The 17060-nt window shown below is 37.7% G+C and overlaps 1 protein-coding gene across 1 annotated transcript in view; it reads right to left on the reverse strand.

Moving 5' to 3' along the window:
* The window catches only part of NEK7 (NIMA related kinase 7), a gene marked incomplete at its 3' end in the record, with an annotated part of 87374 nt that overhangs the window by 48198 nt on the left and 22116 nt on the right, over window positions 1-17060 (reverse strand). The window contains exons 3-4 of the mRNA XM_084245224.1: window positions 12403-12465; window positions 11810-11920 (exon numbers count right to left, since the gene is read on the reverse strand). Coding sequence (XP_084101350.1) covers window positions 11810-11920; window positions 12403-12465 — 174 coding nt within the window. The remainder of the gene's footprint in view (window positions 1-11809; window positions 11921-12402; window positions 12466-17060) is intronic.

Here is a 17060-nt window from a genome sequence, read left to right on the forward strand (position 1 = left end):
CCCAGGTCTCAGTTCCAAATCCCTCAGTTCCAGGATGGGGGCTGTAGCCCAGATCAGTGGCGCGGGAATGGCGCCTTTTGAGTCCAGCTCCCTTGCCTGGGCGCCTTGTTCCTGCTCACTCAGGGAGGGCCTCCGCAGTCTTCCCCTAATTTCGTGCCCTGGGTCTCAGTTCCAAAGCCCTCAGTTCCAGGACGCGGGCTGTAGCCCAGATCAGTGGCGCGGGAATGGCGCCTTTTGAGTCCAGCTCCCTTGCCTGGGCGCCTTGTTCCTGCTCACTCAGGGAGGGCCTCCGCAGTCTTCCCCTAATTTCGTGCCCCGGGTCTCAGTTCCAAAGCCCTCAGTTCCAGGACGCGGGCTGTAGCCCAGATCAGTGGCGCGGGAATGGCGCCTTTTGAATCCCGCTCCCCTGCCTGGGCGCCTTGTTCCTGCTCACTCAGGGAGGGCCTCCGCCGTCTCCCCGCAAGCCTAGGTCGCAGGCGCGGGGACCTGGGCAGCTGCGATCCGGTCCGGATCCGCGCCGCTTTCCGCACGCAACCTTACCGGGCGGCCGGGGCTGTGTGCTGGTGCTGGTCTCCTCCTGGGGGGCGTGGCTCTCTTTAATGGCGCCTGGAGCTCACCTCCGCGGCGGATCCTGCAGGGTTCGCCTCTCCCGTTCACAGGGTGTGGTGGCTGCAATAGTTCCTTTCCACTCACAGTCCCACTTGCTGCGTCCGTTTTTCTTGTTGGCCGTTTTGGTTTGTTGTTTCCCTCCTTTCTGCCGGTCGGAGAGTGCCGACTTTGTGGGCGGGGGAGGGGAGCAGGGTTCTGCGCTTCCCTCCCTTCTCGTCCTCTTTTATGGCCACTTTCTTCTTCGGGCAGTTTGCTGGAGTAGTCCGTTTATCTTCCGTGTCCCAGTTCTCACTGGGACCTGCCGCTTTTCCTCCCTATTAACTTTTTTTAATGGGAGATCTTACTCGCAGCGTCTCCTCGCCGCCATGTTGCTCCGCCCCCCTATATATTGCTCTTTATGAAAACAATTTTCTTCTGAAGGCATAAAGAGGTCTCAGCACAAGTATTTGCTACACACAACTTCGGGTGTTACACAAATATATAAAAGAGTTATGTCTCGTAATTTTGATGTGTAAAACTAATTTGCTGCATGTGCATATTCTCACACTTGGCACTTGCAATAAAGTTCAGATACCTTAAACTGCTTCAGAAGCTACAAAGTGGAATAGGCCTGATAGCCAAGAAGAGATCACTGGCTTCTCAGTTAATGTACTTCGATAAAATACTTACTTCCAAGCTATATTATATTAGTCTTTTGTTTGATATAATGTTGGAGAATCTATTAAGAGTATTCAATTGTTGGGCCTCCCCTGGTGGCACAGTGGTTGAGCGCTGGGCTGCAAAGCTGCCCGCAGCCTCTGCAGCGCAGGTTCGATCCCCAGCTGCTCCCGAGCCACCAGAGGAGGGTCCCACATGGCGTGCAGACCTCTCCTGCCGCCCACTGCTCCCCTCAGCAGTGTATTTCGTCAGTCTGCCTGTTCTGTTCCCCACTCTGGCTCTGGTGAATTCTCTCACCCTCCCACGTTTCTGACTGTACCCAGTGCTTGTATAAATAAATAAATAAATCTTAAAAAAAAAAAAAGAGAGAGAGAGAGGATTCAATTGTTGGGCCTCCCCTGGTTTTGTAGCGGTTGAGTGCTGGGCTGCGAAGCTGTCCGCAGCCTCTGCAGCACCAGTTTGATTCCAGGCCACTGGCGAGAGTCCCACATGGAGCGCAGACCTCTCCTGCCGCGTCCGCTGCTCCCCTCAGCAGTGTATTCCATCAGTCTGCCTGTTCTGCTCCCCGCTCTGGCTCTGGTGAATTCTCACCCTCCCGCACTTCTGACTGTACCCAGTGCTTGTATAAATAAATAAACAAATAAATAAATAAATCTTAAAAAAAAAAAAAGAGCATTCAATTGTTCCCAGATTAGAATTAAATAGAATTTCAACGTAACCTATCCAGGCCACAAACTTAAAATTATATAGGATGTTAACAGATGTCAAAAATATATTTCAATATAGGGTAGAAAATGTAAAACAAGTAAAGATTTTTATCTGAGCAATTCGGCCTTAAAAAAAGAAACAAAAAGAACCACCCAGGGTCTCCTTGGTGGCACAGGGGTTAAAGTCTCAGCGCTCTCAAGCTATCACCAGCCACTGCAGCATAAATTCCATCCCTGGCCAGGGAGCTATCCTACATGGCCCAGCAGACCTCTCTGTCTCACCCGCTGCTCCCCTTAGCAGTGTATTTCAGTAGATCTACCTGTTCTGCTCCCCACTCTTGTCTCTGGTAAATACTATCACCCCTTGGTCCCCCGTACCTCTGGCCTACACTCTAGTTCTACTATGCATAAATAAATTAAATAAATAAATAAATCTATTTAAAAAAAAAAAAACCACAAAACTTTATTTACCAAACAAGAAAAATAAGCTCTTAGTCACACTGTTCTTCTCCTAAAAAATTTTATTTTTTGAACAATGACACCAGAAGGAAACTTAATCAAGGTATTAAAAAAGAAAACAATAGGGCCTCCCCGGTGGCGCAGCGGTTGAGCTCTGGGTTGCGAAGCTGCCCGCAGCCTCTACCGCGCTGGTTCGATCCCCGGCTGCTCCCCGGCCACCGGAGGAGGGTCCCACATGGTGTGCAGACCTCTCCTGCTGCCCGCTGCTCCCCACAGCAGTGTACTTCTTCAGTCTGCCTGTTCTGCTCCCTGCTCTGGCTCTGGTGAATTCTCTCACCCTCCCACACTTCTGACTGTACCCAGTGCTTGTATAAACAAACAAATAAACAAATAAATAAATAAAAAATAAATAAAAATACATGCCCTCTAAAAAAAAAAAAAAAGAAAACAATAAAAGATCAATAAGAATATATGAATGCATCAGAATTAATACAAGGACTGGTTCATGCACGTTGTCATGTAGATAATTCTTAAGTTTCCATGTTACTTGCACTGATAAAGAAATTATTTGGCAATATGATGTTTTTATAGTCATCAAAGTACTAGAGATACAGTGAGACAAAAAAGCAGAAAGCCAATCTTTAGGAAGATTTAGTCGCAAAGATCAAGAGAAACCTCTGCCTTTTTAATGATTTCTGATTATATTACACCAAACAACAGTAAGATGGTTGAAAAGGTAGTATTCTAGTGGACAAAAGAAATACAGCAGAACAATAATGTGACCATAAATGTCCCTCAGCAGAGAGTGAGGTTTAAAATAAAATGGGACAGGAGTCTGTATCTCTTCCCCTTACTGAATTGCCTGCAGTACAACTACATGGTTGTTATAAGGTAACTTTTGTTCAACATGGCCCTCAAATATAAGGAGCAAAATGTTCCTTGAAAATGATCTTCTAATTCTTCCCAAGTAAACACAATTCAAAACATATAATCACCTTTTAGTTACACCTATAAAATGACATACTGGTCATTAAGGAATATAACTTTCAATTTACTTAACTCACCAAGTTCTACACTAACTCATTATCACACTATTTCAGAAAAGCCAACTAATCTTTGATCAGTGGCATTATTTCTATAAAGAATAAGTCTTATATAACACATCTACAGATACATACCATATACATAAATATATTTGGATACACACAGTGTACATGCATTATAGGTCAGTACATATGTATATAGTTCTGTATATAATAACAATTCTGTAAAATCTTTTTCAGATAGTGCCACTAATTTGTAACCTTAAGACTGCCAAATAATTCTAAGGTGCTATATAATATAAGCAGACAACAGTCTTGTGGAAAATACACTGGATTTAGGAGGCAGTTTTCATAATTTTCATGTTTGGGCTATATGTTTATGCCAGATGCTGAAACAGGAAGTGCAGGTATCTTAGTAAACTATAAATCTGAGTTATGAAAGATAGATGGTACTGCTGAGGGAGCTTTTATTGCTTTAAGGATCCAAAGGTCAAGAGCATAAAAGACATTTCAGTGATTTTATTTCCAGTATAGTCTTTAAATTTGGGTAAGTACAAATAAAAATGTGTCTGCAGATAGGAAAAAAAAAAAAAAAACTACACCAAGAAGGTGAATGAGATTTAGAAGTTACACAATATTTGAAGATAATAATTATCTCCATAACATTGGTATTCTAGATAATTTATCACAGTCTGTGGTATGCAGAATTCCAAGATGCAATTTACCTCCCCAAATACCCAAGTCCTGGTGTATATTCCCTTCCCTTAAATGTGAGTTGGGCATATGAATATGATGAAATATCAATTCCATATAACTTTATCTTATGGGACAAATATTCTACAGATATAACTAAGGCTCCTAATCAGCTGCTTATGAGTTCCTCAAAAGGGAGATTATCCTGGATGAGCCTAACATTATCAGATGAGCCCTTCAAATAAATCAGAGATTCAAAGCCAGAAAGACTCCTCAACTGGCCTTAAGGGACCAAATAGCCAGAAGGAGAGGTCCAAACAGCCAAGCAGAACATGAGGATGACCCCCAGCTGACAACCAAAAATATAGCAAAGATTTTGGTCATATAGTTACAACAAAATGAATTATCCCAACAACCAATGAACAAAGAAAGAAGACCCTGAACTTCAGATGTGATCACAGCCCCAGCTGACACCCTGACTTCAGTCTTCTAAGACTTTCATTAGTGATTCTGCTAAAGAGTATGTGAACTCCTGACTTACACAAATTGTGAGATAATCAATTTGTGCTGTTTTAAGCTAAGTTTGTTATGTAGCAGTAAAAAAGCAGATACAAAATCCATTTATAAACACAGCAAAAATCTATACATATATGATATATAAAAAATTAACTATGCCTCCATAATTATTTCAAATTGTGCCAAAGTCTTGGCAGAAAGTGTCATTTAAATTATTTGTATTGCATATTCTTAAAAAAAAATGTAATGAGAAGAATATACACTTCCTTCTTAGCCAGTATAGTGGGGTATAACAATCTTTTCGCATATAAATGATAAACAATTAGAAATACAGGAACTTGTGAACAGTTAAATGAATAAACTATATTTTGACAAAGTAAGCTACGAAAACCTTAAAAATGTTTTATCAATATTTTTGTAGACAAGTTGAAACAAAGCTCTTGCTTATTATTTTTTTTTTAAAGATTATTTATTTATACAAGCACTGGGTACAGTCAGAAGCCGGGAGGGTGAGAGAATTCACCAGAGCCAGAGCGGGGAGCAGAACAGGCAGAAGGACCAAAGTACACTGCTGAGGGGAGCAGCAGGCAGCAGGAGAGGTCTGCACGCCATGCGGGACCCTCCTCCGGTGGCCGGGGAGCAGCCGGGGATCAAACCGTTGCCGCAGAAGCTGCGGGCAGCTTCGCAACCCAGAGCTCAACCGCTGCACCACTGGGGAGGCCCTTGATTATGTTTTTATATTAGTGTCTCATCTCTACACTAAGTCTCCGTCAGCTAGTATGTTTCTTGACATTAGAAGATTGAAACAATAATGTATTTTACAAAATGTAGCATGCACTGACCAAATTTAGGGGAAAATAAAATGTACAGCATATGTCATGACTCAATAAGCTGAAAATGATTTTATGAGGTTTTTTTTTTTTAATTCTGATTACTGATAATAAAGAAACACATGATGAAAAATTCTGGATTTCCTTTTATCCTAAAATTCATCTGGGAAGTATTTCATCTGACCACAGCCTCAGGTATTCCTTTGTCACTAATTAGAGAAATACTGGATATTTCAACTATAAATTGCTTAATTATATCTGTCAGTCTGCTCTAAAACAATTAATTATTTACTTGTAAAAAAATCTTTGATGCCATGCTATCCAGAGGTTCATTTCTGGAATACAGACCAGGAGCTATATTTCCTCTTTACCCCAATTAAGCTGAACATGTGAGAGAGTGGAATATATTGTTGTGATACTCGGTGATTTACAATATTACTCACTGGAAAGAAACGAATCATGTTACTTACATTTCAAGTATCTATCCTTTATAAAGCATTAACTCACTATCATATTCCTTCATGATAGACCTTCCTATGATTTTTTTCCCCTAATGTAGCCTTTTATGAAGAACAGCTTATAGCATAGACATTCAGAAAAAAAATTTAGAATTTTTTTGGGTTAAAAAAAACCTTCCTGCATTAGAACACTATCTTCCCCCATGCCGGCATAAATAACTCACTTTCTTATCAACTCCCCATGAGAACAGAGTGTGAAATAGAAGGAAAATGCTGTGATTATTCTATACCTATGTGTGCCACCTACTGGCTCCTGAAACAGAAGTATAAAGAGGTAAAAGAACCTGTGTGTGTTTGTGTGTGTGTTCACCACACATTTACTGAGTTATTATTATCATCCATGGAAACTGAAGGTAGTCAGGCAAGCAAAGCAGACATGACCCCTGTGCTCAACAGAGCTTTGAGTAAAATGGGAAACACAGACATCAGCGAAATAATCACAGGAATAACTATATGGTCTTATTATTAAGTATTATGAAAGAATATTCCAAGAGTACTAATAGCAGACTATGAGTACTATTTTAGTACAGCAGTACTAAAACAAACTATGAGTCAAGGGCCTCCCCGGTGGCGCAGCGGTTGAGCGCTGGGTTGCGAAACTGCGCGCGGCCTCTGCGGCGCCGGTTCGATCCCCGGCTGCTCCCCGGCCACCGGAGGAGGGTCCCACATGGCGCGCAGACCTCTCCTGCCGCCCGCTGCTCCCCTCAGCAGTGTACTTCGGTCCTTCTGCCTGCTCTGCTCCCCGCTCTGGCTCTGGTGAATTCTCTCACCCTCCCGCACTTCTGACTGTACCCAGTGCATGTATAAACAAAAACAAACAAACAAAACCAGCAAACAAATAAATAAAGCATGCCTCTATAAAAAAAAAAAAAAAAAAAAAAAAGAAAACCTCCATGAGAAAGTAACATATAAGTGGTAAATTGAAGGATAAACAAACATAAACTCAGTTCAAGAAGGGAGAAAGGACAGAATTGCGTGCATGCCCCAAGAATGGAAAACATGGGGAAGTCAAGGGATTTGAAAGGGTGCACAGGAGAGGGAAGCAGGTGCCAGATGGCAAAGCAACATCTGTTAAGCACCTTCTCTGTGCAGGGCACCATCCTCAGCACAGGGATAGGAGGCAAAGATGGCTCCCTGCAATGCTTACATTCTAGATCACACAAGACTTGGTAAACCTTGTCAAAAACTTTCCTCTTTGTGTTCATGAAGGATTTGAAAGAAAAGTATTAGTTTTTCTTGTCTTGCCCCCTCCCTTACCTCTTTTAAATACTGATGGAGAAAGATTTGAGGAATGGGTGCTAGATACTGAGAGAAAAGTTAAAAAGAAGATAGCAGTACTTCCCACCTAGGGAGAAAAAGGAAATGGGGCTGGTGGAAATACTGAAAAGACATTTAGAAGAAAAATGAACAAAATTTGGTGACAGACTGAGATGGGAGAATCCAGACTCCATTGTGGAAGGTCAGGAAGAAGAGAATGTATGGCATTGTTATCAACAGATACAAGGCTGTGTATTTGAGCTTCTCTGTAAGACCCTCCCCAGTGGCTCAGCAGGTTGAGCACAGCGCTGTGAAGCTGTCTGCAGCCTCTGCAGCACAGCCAGGGAGCAACCCACATGGCAAGCCGACCTCTCCCATCTTACCTGCTGCTCCCCTCAGCAGTGCTTTCTGTCAGTCTGCCTGTTCTGCTCCCTACTCTGTCTCTGGTGAATTCTCTCACCCTCCCAAGCCTCTGGCCTGTACCCAGCTATTGTATAAATAAAATAAATCTTTTCAAAAAAAAAAAAAGTAAACACAATGGAAACAGAAACAATCTAATTACCGATCAATGTAATGTAATGAAATACACTGTGATATATCTGAGGAAAAAAATACACATTACAATATATATTTATATGTGTGTATGTGTTTGTGCATGTGAAGTACAAAAGAAAGATGATCTTTCTTTTGCAACCACATCAGTGGTTATCTCTGAGAAACGGAACATAGCAAAGAAAGGTAACAATTCTCACCTATTGAGAAAACTAATATAAAACAGGATATTTCATTTTATATTAAAATAAACATGAGTTTATCAAATCAAATGGCGAGAAAAGTCATAATTATGTATACTAAGTGGGTCAGCTCATAATACAATTAATTCTATTTGAGGAAAGATGAGGGGAGAGCCTCCCAAGTTGTTAAATTACTCACTTTCCATAAAATCAGGTATTTGATCAGGTCCGAAATATCATACTACAAAAGACATTCATAAATATAACTGGGGTGTGCGTGGTCAAACTTTCTGTTACGTCATTATTTTAAATTCCATAGGTTTGAAATATGATTTTCAACCTTCAGAAGAGTTCCAAGAAGATCTGAGAAATCTGACCCAGAGTGTCTTATATTTGAGCAAGGCAAACAAACTAACGGGATTATAATAAAGGAGAAGATCACTAGAGGCTTACAAACAATGCTTACTACAGAGAAGGAATAATAGATAACTAGTCCTTTAAGGAAGAGCCACTTTAATACCCTACCAAAATATACTAAGTTGTTATATAAATTTATTATAATGTATTAAGTATCAGTTAATATTTTTAAATTAAAAATGTTTCCTAAATACTTTTACATGACAGATGCCTTCAAGTTTTTGTTAGAAGTTTCCCAGTATTTTAAGAGTACAGTTACCAATTTTTTGAGAATAAGTTACTACTAATTACCAAGTATAGAGTTCTACTGTTATGTCTCTACCTTACTATTGGCTCAGCTGATAAAATAAAAATCCCCTGATAATGTCAACTACTAATAGAGAGATCTGTCTAAATACAGAAGCCGAATTCACTTCCACAATAATATAAGCTCATTCTGACAATTATTTCTTTCCTCATTGACCTAATAAATCTGGCTCTACTAAAGACAGAGTTACAGGGCTTCCATAAATCCCCCCAGTCTTGCATTTGTTTTCTCAGGTGGTAAAAGGAAAGGAGTATATGTTATATTCTCTCTCTCTCTCTCTCTCTCTTCTCTTTCTTTCTCTCTCTCTCTCTGAACACACGCATACACACAAACCCCCCCCCACCCCAATATGCTCTGACATGCCCAGGCAATTGACCAGGCACTGCAACATTTTTGCGTGGAGTAGGAGTAGCATAGCAGGAAGATAACTGGATTGGACAAAAAGTAAATGAATGCCACAAGAAAAACAAAACCAAAATCACCAATCTCTCAATCAGGATAAGATGTTACAATTGAAACTGCTTCTTTTATCTGTCTTTGGCAGGCATTCATCCAATATGAATTTGCCCTCTTTTTTTGCCATTCTAAGTAATTAAATAACCTTTGTACCTAAAGGTTAAAGCAAAGAATTTTTTATTAGTTGTTCTCTCTTGTGAGGACTATTTATTTTTATATCTCATCTTGATAGCTGCTTTGTAATTTTAGCATATTTGTATATTTGCATTTCTTTTTAAAATTAAGATTATAATTTTATTGTTCATTAACTTGCAAAAGCATATTTTATAGACAGTTAGCTGTTTGTGCTACAGATGGGAAGTCCCTGAACAGAAAATCAGATAACCAATTAGGTGAGTCACTCAGAGCATGGGACTTTAAACAACTTGATAGCATTCTGTGATAATACTATATTATCTTCCTTTTATGTAATGTTTTTACAGTTTAGAAAACACTCTCATAAACTGTCTCTATCTTCCAGATGAGGAAACTAAGCCTCAGAGAACTTAAATGACCTGGGAGTTTATGTGGCTACTAATGAACACGCATTAGAGAGCAGGGTTCTTAATGGAGGAATGATGCCACACTGTGATATCAATCTGTGAACACTTTGATCACAAAATCTGTGAATGCTTTGTAATGGAATGCAAGGTGTATATGCATCATCATTTTTCTGTGGAGAAGGTCAATGGTTTTCAATCTGATTTTTCAAAGGAGTTTTGTGAGTCAACAACCTTTCAGGACCACCAATTGAAAACTCAGATTTTTACATCAGACAAACCTAATTTAAAATACTAGTTCTTCTGTTTACTAGTACTGAGCATTATCACAAAATTATGTCTCAGAATCCTTGTGAAGGGTAAATATAATGTACATAAAACGCCTACTACTGTTTTTAATAACTTCTTATAATTACTCCATGTAGCAGAGTTTATTGATTGTGCCTCAGTATCCATTGAGAATCTGAATTTACAAAAGGACAATAACCAGATCATTATAAAAATAGAACACTGAGTTACTGGACCAGGAAACCAACGTTTTTATCTATAAAAAGAACACCCAAGAAACCAGCCTGCTATACTAGAGACTTGCAGGAAGTCAGATTACTATCTCTGACAATAATCCAGAAAACTACACAATAACTTCTGTAACAATCAGTCCAAAATGTCCAGGACTCAATAACTGACAACTTCCCTAATTTTTGTCCCAGCTCCCAACTTAGGACACACCAGAGAAAAATAAATATGCATTCCTAATCAAACCCATAAGGTACCCCACTTCTAGTGAGCTCACACATAGCTTCCCCCTGCCAAGAGTCTCTAATCAGGATTAACTGTAGCTGTCCCATTGTCCTCCACTGAAAAGCTTTCCCACTCCTCTGCCTGACTGTGAATCTCTGCCAAAATGTCAGTGACAGTGGTTGACTTCTTTGCTATAGCAAGCGCAGAATAAACAGTCTTCCCTTGTCTCACTGGGTTGTCTTGATTGATTTTCATATTATTCATCTTCCAAAGTAACAGAAGTTTAGTTTTGGTCAGCAAAGACAAGCTACACATACGCCAGCTTCTCTTACAGTCAAACATGTTCGTAAGACTAAATATGACAATGGAATGAAGCTGACAACACAATGTAGCAGGCATCCAGTAGTAGGCCTTAAGATACAGCCAGCAAGAGCCTTTTGTCCCTTTATGCCTTGGAATGCTAACTTGTTATAAACAGATTTGGTCTCTGAAAAATCTGATAGATCAGAGCTGCCATATTAGTTCCAGAATTCTGTGTTAAAATTCTATGTGTATATATCATATATAACAACAGCAGTGCCTACCATTTACGTAGTCTTACTATGGTGTGACACACCACTGTAAGTTTTTAATAAATACTGATTAATCATTAACCTAATTCTATGAAATAGGTTCTATTATTATTTTGTTTTTGAAAATATGTGGGACAAAGAAGTTAAATAACATACTCAAGGACAAGCAGGTTTTAAGCTACTACTATTTGTGGGTTTTTAGAACTTGCAGCTGAACTTATACCAAATCGATGTCCTTAGAAAAGAAAGCTAAATAACTTTTAAAATAACTTTTCAGTTGTCAAACCAAGATATGATATGCAAAATCTGAAAGCAAGTCCACTTTCTATTCCCAGGAATAGGTCAGGTTGCTCAAGAACCTCCTTCTGCCCTCCTGTCCAGAGACAAAGGTTCAAAGGTGATCTTCTCAGAGAAATTAAGCTTAAAAATCTTAACTTTAGCTTACAGAAGAAAAACCTCTCAGTCTATTCCCAAATGGTTCTGGAGCATTTATATACCTTCATAGACCAGTACAAGTTTCACCAGATTATCATCATCACCATAGTCTACTACACAATACTTCTGTAACAATCAGTCCAAAATGTCCAGGACTCAATAACGGACAACTTCCCTAATGATAGTATTTATTACACATCTACCATATGCCAATGATTGCACTGATATCTTTGTTTTATAATATCAGATATGCCTGGATATTTAACATACAACTCTATTAGAAAACAGTAACATTTTAAGTGTAAAAATTTCCTCTTACCTTTATCATTCTGGATAGATCACCAGCATCTGCTAATTCCAAAACTATGTTCAGCTCATTATCTTCAATGAATGATGCATAATATTTAATTACATTTGGATGGTTGAGTTGCTGAGGAAAAAAACAGTTATCAAAAATTATTTTTGCAAATTCCCAAGAGTTATAATTTCATAACTTAGGATAACTTAATGAACTTAAAAACCATACTTTCTTTTTGTAACAGAAATCTTAACATGAGCAGTTATCTTTGATATAACGCACTTCGAAAAAAATACTACAATTATTGAAAGTGAAACTAGCTATCAATCAATTTTAGCATTCTTTATTGGAAATAATAAAGCAAGTTATAGACACCACATTTTTTAAAGTATTGCTATATCCAATAAACATATAAGCATATGCAAATACATGAATGTCAGATTAAATCACCAGAGAACTAATATTTGAATTTATATAATTTCACTAGAAGTCAGTGTAGCAAAAATTGAGTCTTAAAAAAATCATTTTGTTTATAAATGTGATATTTTAATACATCACTTTTATGAACATATTCACTTACATTCGAAATAGCCAATAGTTCATTTGTTATTTACCTTAAGGAGATCTATTTCTTTGATGCAATCAGCACGTGCTTTGGCATCCATTAAATCAAATATCTAAAAAATAGAATCCAGAAAATTTTGTAAAGTAATATGGTTCAAACTCCAACTATAAGTACATCCACTGTAATACTCTACATATAATTACACAGACATTAAGAAATCTTTGTAATTATCTCACATAATCACTGCAGCTTGTGTGTTTTCTTCCAAAAGCAATCAATATTAAAACAATGAGAAAAGAATACAGCTAGATATTTCAGGTCTCAAATTCAAATGGAACAGAATAAAAGTTTTGATCATTAAGATAGAAAATTAATAGTTAATATACATTGAACAAGACATGCTAAATGTATTACATAAACCACATCAATTGTCATTTAATCCTGATGATGGTGATAGTATTTGCACAGCATTTTACAGATGAAGAAAAGGAAGTTTAAAAAGCTTATGAGACTGACAAAAATTCACAAAGATAATGGAGCAGCCAGAATTCATTCTCAGTTATCCAGCTAGAACCTGAGCTCTAAACCATTAATCTATATTATCAAAGCATGGCTATGCGGTCTGATATATGAATTTTTAGTAGGGATGACAGCAATTCTTACACAAACAGACATATCAATGGAATTAAAATTTGGGAGGAATAATTAGGAAAAAAAAGTCTATAAAAGCTTCCAGGGGAGAGGGGGTGATAATGAAGGAAAAGCTGGGAAGTACTGTCCAGTGTTGCAAGTATAAAAATAAATAATACAATCAAAGGAATGTTCTCTGAAAACAATGTCTCCAGATTCTAAATGTGTGAGAAAAAAAATCAATAATTAAAACATAACATGACAAATATTACAGACAACATCTGAATAAGGCACTACTATAAACTGATTAAAGCCTTAGCCACATAAGTAAAAATAAAATTTAATATAATTTATAGTCATCAACTTGACAAGTTTTCCTAATTCAGATTTGCCAATTGGTTCCAGGAAAAGTAGGTGTGTAAAATGAAAGTAGTAGTACATTCCAAGTCTTTTAAATTCAGAAAGGAATTATTGAACACCTTCCAAATTATGTGGTCTCTTTACATATACTACTTTCATCTTCGCCACAATCTTATATGATGAAGGTTCCAATTTAGAACTGAGGACTGAAGCTCAAAGAGTGTTAAGTCACATGTTTATGGCCATAAAACCAGTAAGTGATAAACCAGGACTTGAATCTAGATCGTTCCAGCTCCAGAGACTGGTTTCTCCACTAGTACAGGCTGCTGTGTAGTCTAATACATACACAACTAACTAATAATTACTGAAATACATATTTGTGCAAAGTGTAGTATCAGAAACCTATGGTAGGAATCTCCATGTGGGGAGGGGGTAACATTAACGCAGAACCTTGACAGAATTATAGACTTCTGTCAGACAGAAATAACAGCTATCTAAGCCATAAAAGTAAATAAAGAACATGAATATAAAATTAGTTTGTAGGAGACAACTCTTGCTTGGTATCACCCTTAATATCTAACATGCACATGGTTCTAATTCTTCCTCAATGAAATCAATATGGGAAATGCAAATCAAATTTTAAAACTAAAAATTCAAGTTAGCTTATGGATTTTATTTTTGTTTTCAAATTCGATTTATATTTCCTATATTGAGGGGATGGGGATAGTTGTCTGGGCTTCCAAAACCTGATTCAAACATGCAAAAGAGAGTAATTCACTTCAAAAAGATTTCTGTATGAATACACAAAATCAAACACTTATTATTTAAAGGAGTAAGCTTTACATTCCACAAAGAAAAATCACTCACTTCCCAAATGGCCAAATGATATCAGAAAATGATGCTACTATATAAAATGTCAAACTCTAATAATAAATACTGACATAAACAGAAAATTTTGACCTTGATGCAGCTACAGATATGATACATATACAGAGATTGTTTATTCTTAGGAATCAAATAGCAAAAAGAAAATAAGTGGAAAAGATAAATTAGCAGCAGATCATGAGGAAAAAACTGCAAGTAGGATATATAAAAAGTAAGGGACATTTATAACATTGTTGTAGCTTACTCCATCCAACGCCTTTCTTTATCACTGACATTTTTGAGCAGGAGTTGTTGATACTTTGGTAAAACATTGCCATATATTATTGTGTATTTATGACATTTCCATATACCATTGTGTATTTGTGACTAAGTATGACTTTTTTTCAATTATCTGTTACGAACTGTTACATAGTTACTGTGCTCTGTTGCAAAATATTTTCATCTGTCTGCTTTCCCATTAATGAAATTTTATCACCTACTACTGTGCTGAAAAAAAAAAAAAAAGAACCAAATGGCAAGATAAATAATTGATTCTTGCCAAATCATGAATGCTGATGCCATTCTCAGGAACTGCTAATCACAAAAAGATGAGTGATAACTCAAAGAACTGCTGGGAAGCACAAAATTTTAAATGTCTTAAGACAGTGAAAGAATTACTGAAAACTTTCAAAGAAACAGAGAAGGAAAATTCTGGTACTAATAATTAAAATGAAGAAAATCATGAACTTGGTCACATAACAAGCTACCTTTTAAGTAATCAATGTCTCTCTGATGGGAAAAAATATTTTAAAAAGGAAAAAAGACAGATAATAAGATGAGAATTAGATGTGTATGAGAGCTTCAGGAAACCCTAATGAGACTATCCACAAACAAATAAAACAGAAACATGCTACACAGAAATCATGACTCTTCAATTCAAATTTTATTTAAACTAATTTTGAATTACAAATTAACTTGTTTTTTTTAACTGAATTTTCAATAATGTCAAAAGTTACTCCTTAGACACTGGAAAAAAATAAAAATAGCTGGCACATTTTGAAGCAAAACTAAATTCTGAACCAAATACATATATTTGGAAATTCTTTTTCTCTTAGCTGGCAAGTCAAGACAAAAATAAATGCTGAATCTTTAGATTAAATCATTTCCAGACGTGGAATTCAAAACTGTCTGATTTCATGGGAAAAGGTAATAGTATGGGGAAAAAGTCTGAAATTCATAAAAATATTTTTCATAAAATATTCATAAGCTTCACTTCAGAAGGTATCTTTTTCAGCTCTCCAAAAATTTCTTGGTGTTTTTATCCTTATTTTATACTTGGTATGAGCAGTTTTTAGCAATGTTTAGGCAAGTACTCGCTGATAAATGCACGGAATCATTTTAAAACTTTTTCTAATCTTCACAAACCTGGTTTACCTTTACTCATTTATTTACTTAGTTGTACAGATATGTTTATTGAGGTTTTAAAGTTGGTTTACATCGCTGTCTCTACTTTGGAGGCTACAGATTAAAACTTCTACAAATGTGTGTGTTTACACCAGTGCCGCAATACTCCACCTTGTTGCATCGGGCCTCCTCCCTCCTCCATGCCCACCTCATCACCCTCCCCTCCAGTTTTGCATTCAGACATCAAGGGCTTATTATTGGTTTGGTTTTGACTGAATCTTTGCTTTGTTTCCCTATATCCACATATAAGTGAGATCACCAAGTATTTAAATAAACCTTACATATATGGAAATCTTAACCACCCTTGCACCCCACCATACCCCCCCGTTTTAGACAGCCTGAATAAATGAACTGACCAGTGTGGCCTTACAATAACTAGCCCTGTGTCCGATATGGTGTCAGTCCTTCTCCTTCTGATCTCACCCCTGAATTATGCCTCTGTTTACCCCAACTTTTTCACCTCCCGCTTACTCTGCAGCCATATGATGCTTCCAACCCTCTATTCCAACTGCTCAGTGACTGTGCAGAACATCTCGCTAGCAATGTCAGGGGTGCAGAGAGGAAGCCTTAACTCTCTCCTCCATTACAAGGAATATTTTTACTATCATTTTTTAAATTTTTGGTTCTCTTACTTGCTGACTGGTAGGCAAGGACCTTTCCCTACAGACCTCATCTCTTTTATTCAAAGGGAAAGAAGATGGATGAGAGAGGTAGAAAAGCACAGTAGAGGGACTCTGATCTCTCTAGATATAAGTTACAATCAATGAACAAGATAATCTCCAATTAAGTTTCTACTACCAGCCCTTCCCTGGCTAAATATACAAGCACTCTAAAACATCAGAAAGGGGGGAGGTGGACAGATCTTAGTCAAGGTAAGTCCAGAAACCTGCTCCCTCCAACACCAGGGTCTGACATGTGGTTTCTCTCAGTCTATTGCACTCATCTTGATGCATCAACATGTCCAAACTGAAAATTAAAAGTCAGGCTTCAATTTCCTTCTTGTGGATTCCTTAAGGTGCAGGTATGGATGGCATGGAACTAGATACCTGTTTGTATTACTTATCATTCTATCATTACAAGACCTTTCCTTCTAAGGCAATGTCTTTTAACTCAACCAGTTAGCATAGAATGGTCTAACTTCCAGTCCATTAGTAAAACCTGTTCAGTAGGTTTTCTTCAAATTAATAACCCTTCAAAATCATCATAGTAATTCATCTTTCAGATTTTACACCAGCTTAAAGCTCCACAAAGTTTAGTTGGGGCTTCTATAGATTAAGTAGTCACCCTAAAAAGGTACATGGAAGACATGAGTGAAAAAAGTAGGTGCAGGAGAAGCAAAAATCCAAAATCAAACTGAGAAAAATATTCCAAAAGGAATGGGGAAAAGAG

Source organism: Talpa europaea (genome assembly GCF_964194135.1).
Source record: "Talpa europaea genome assembly, chromosome: 10".
Classification (NCBI taxonomy): domain Eukaryota; kingdom Metazoa; phylum Chordata; class Mammalia; order Eulipotyphla; family Talpidae; genus Talpa; species Talpa europaea.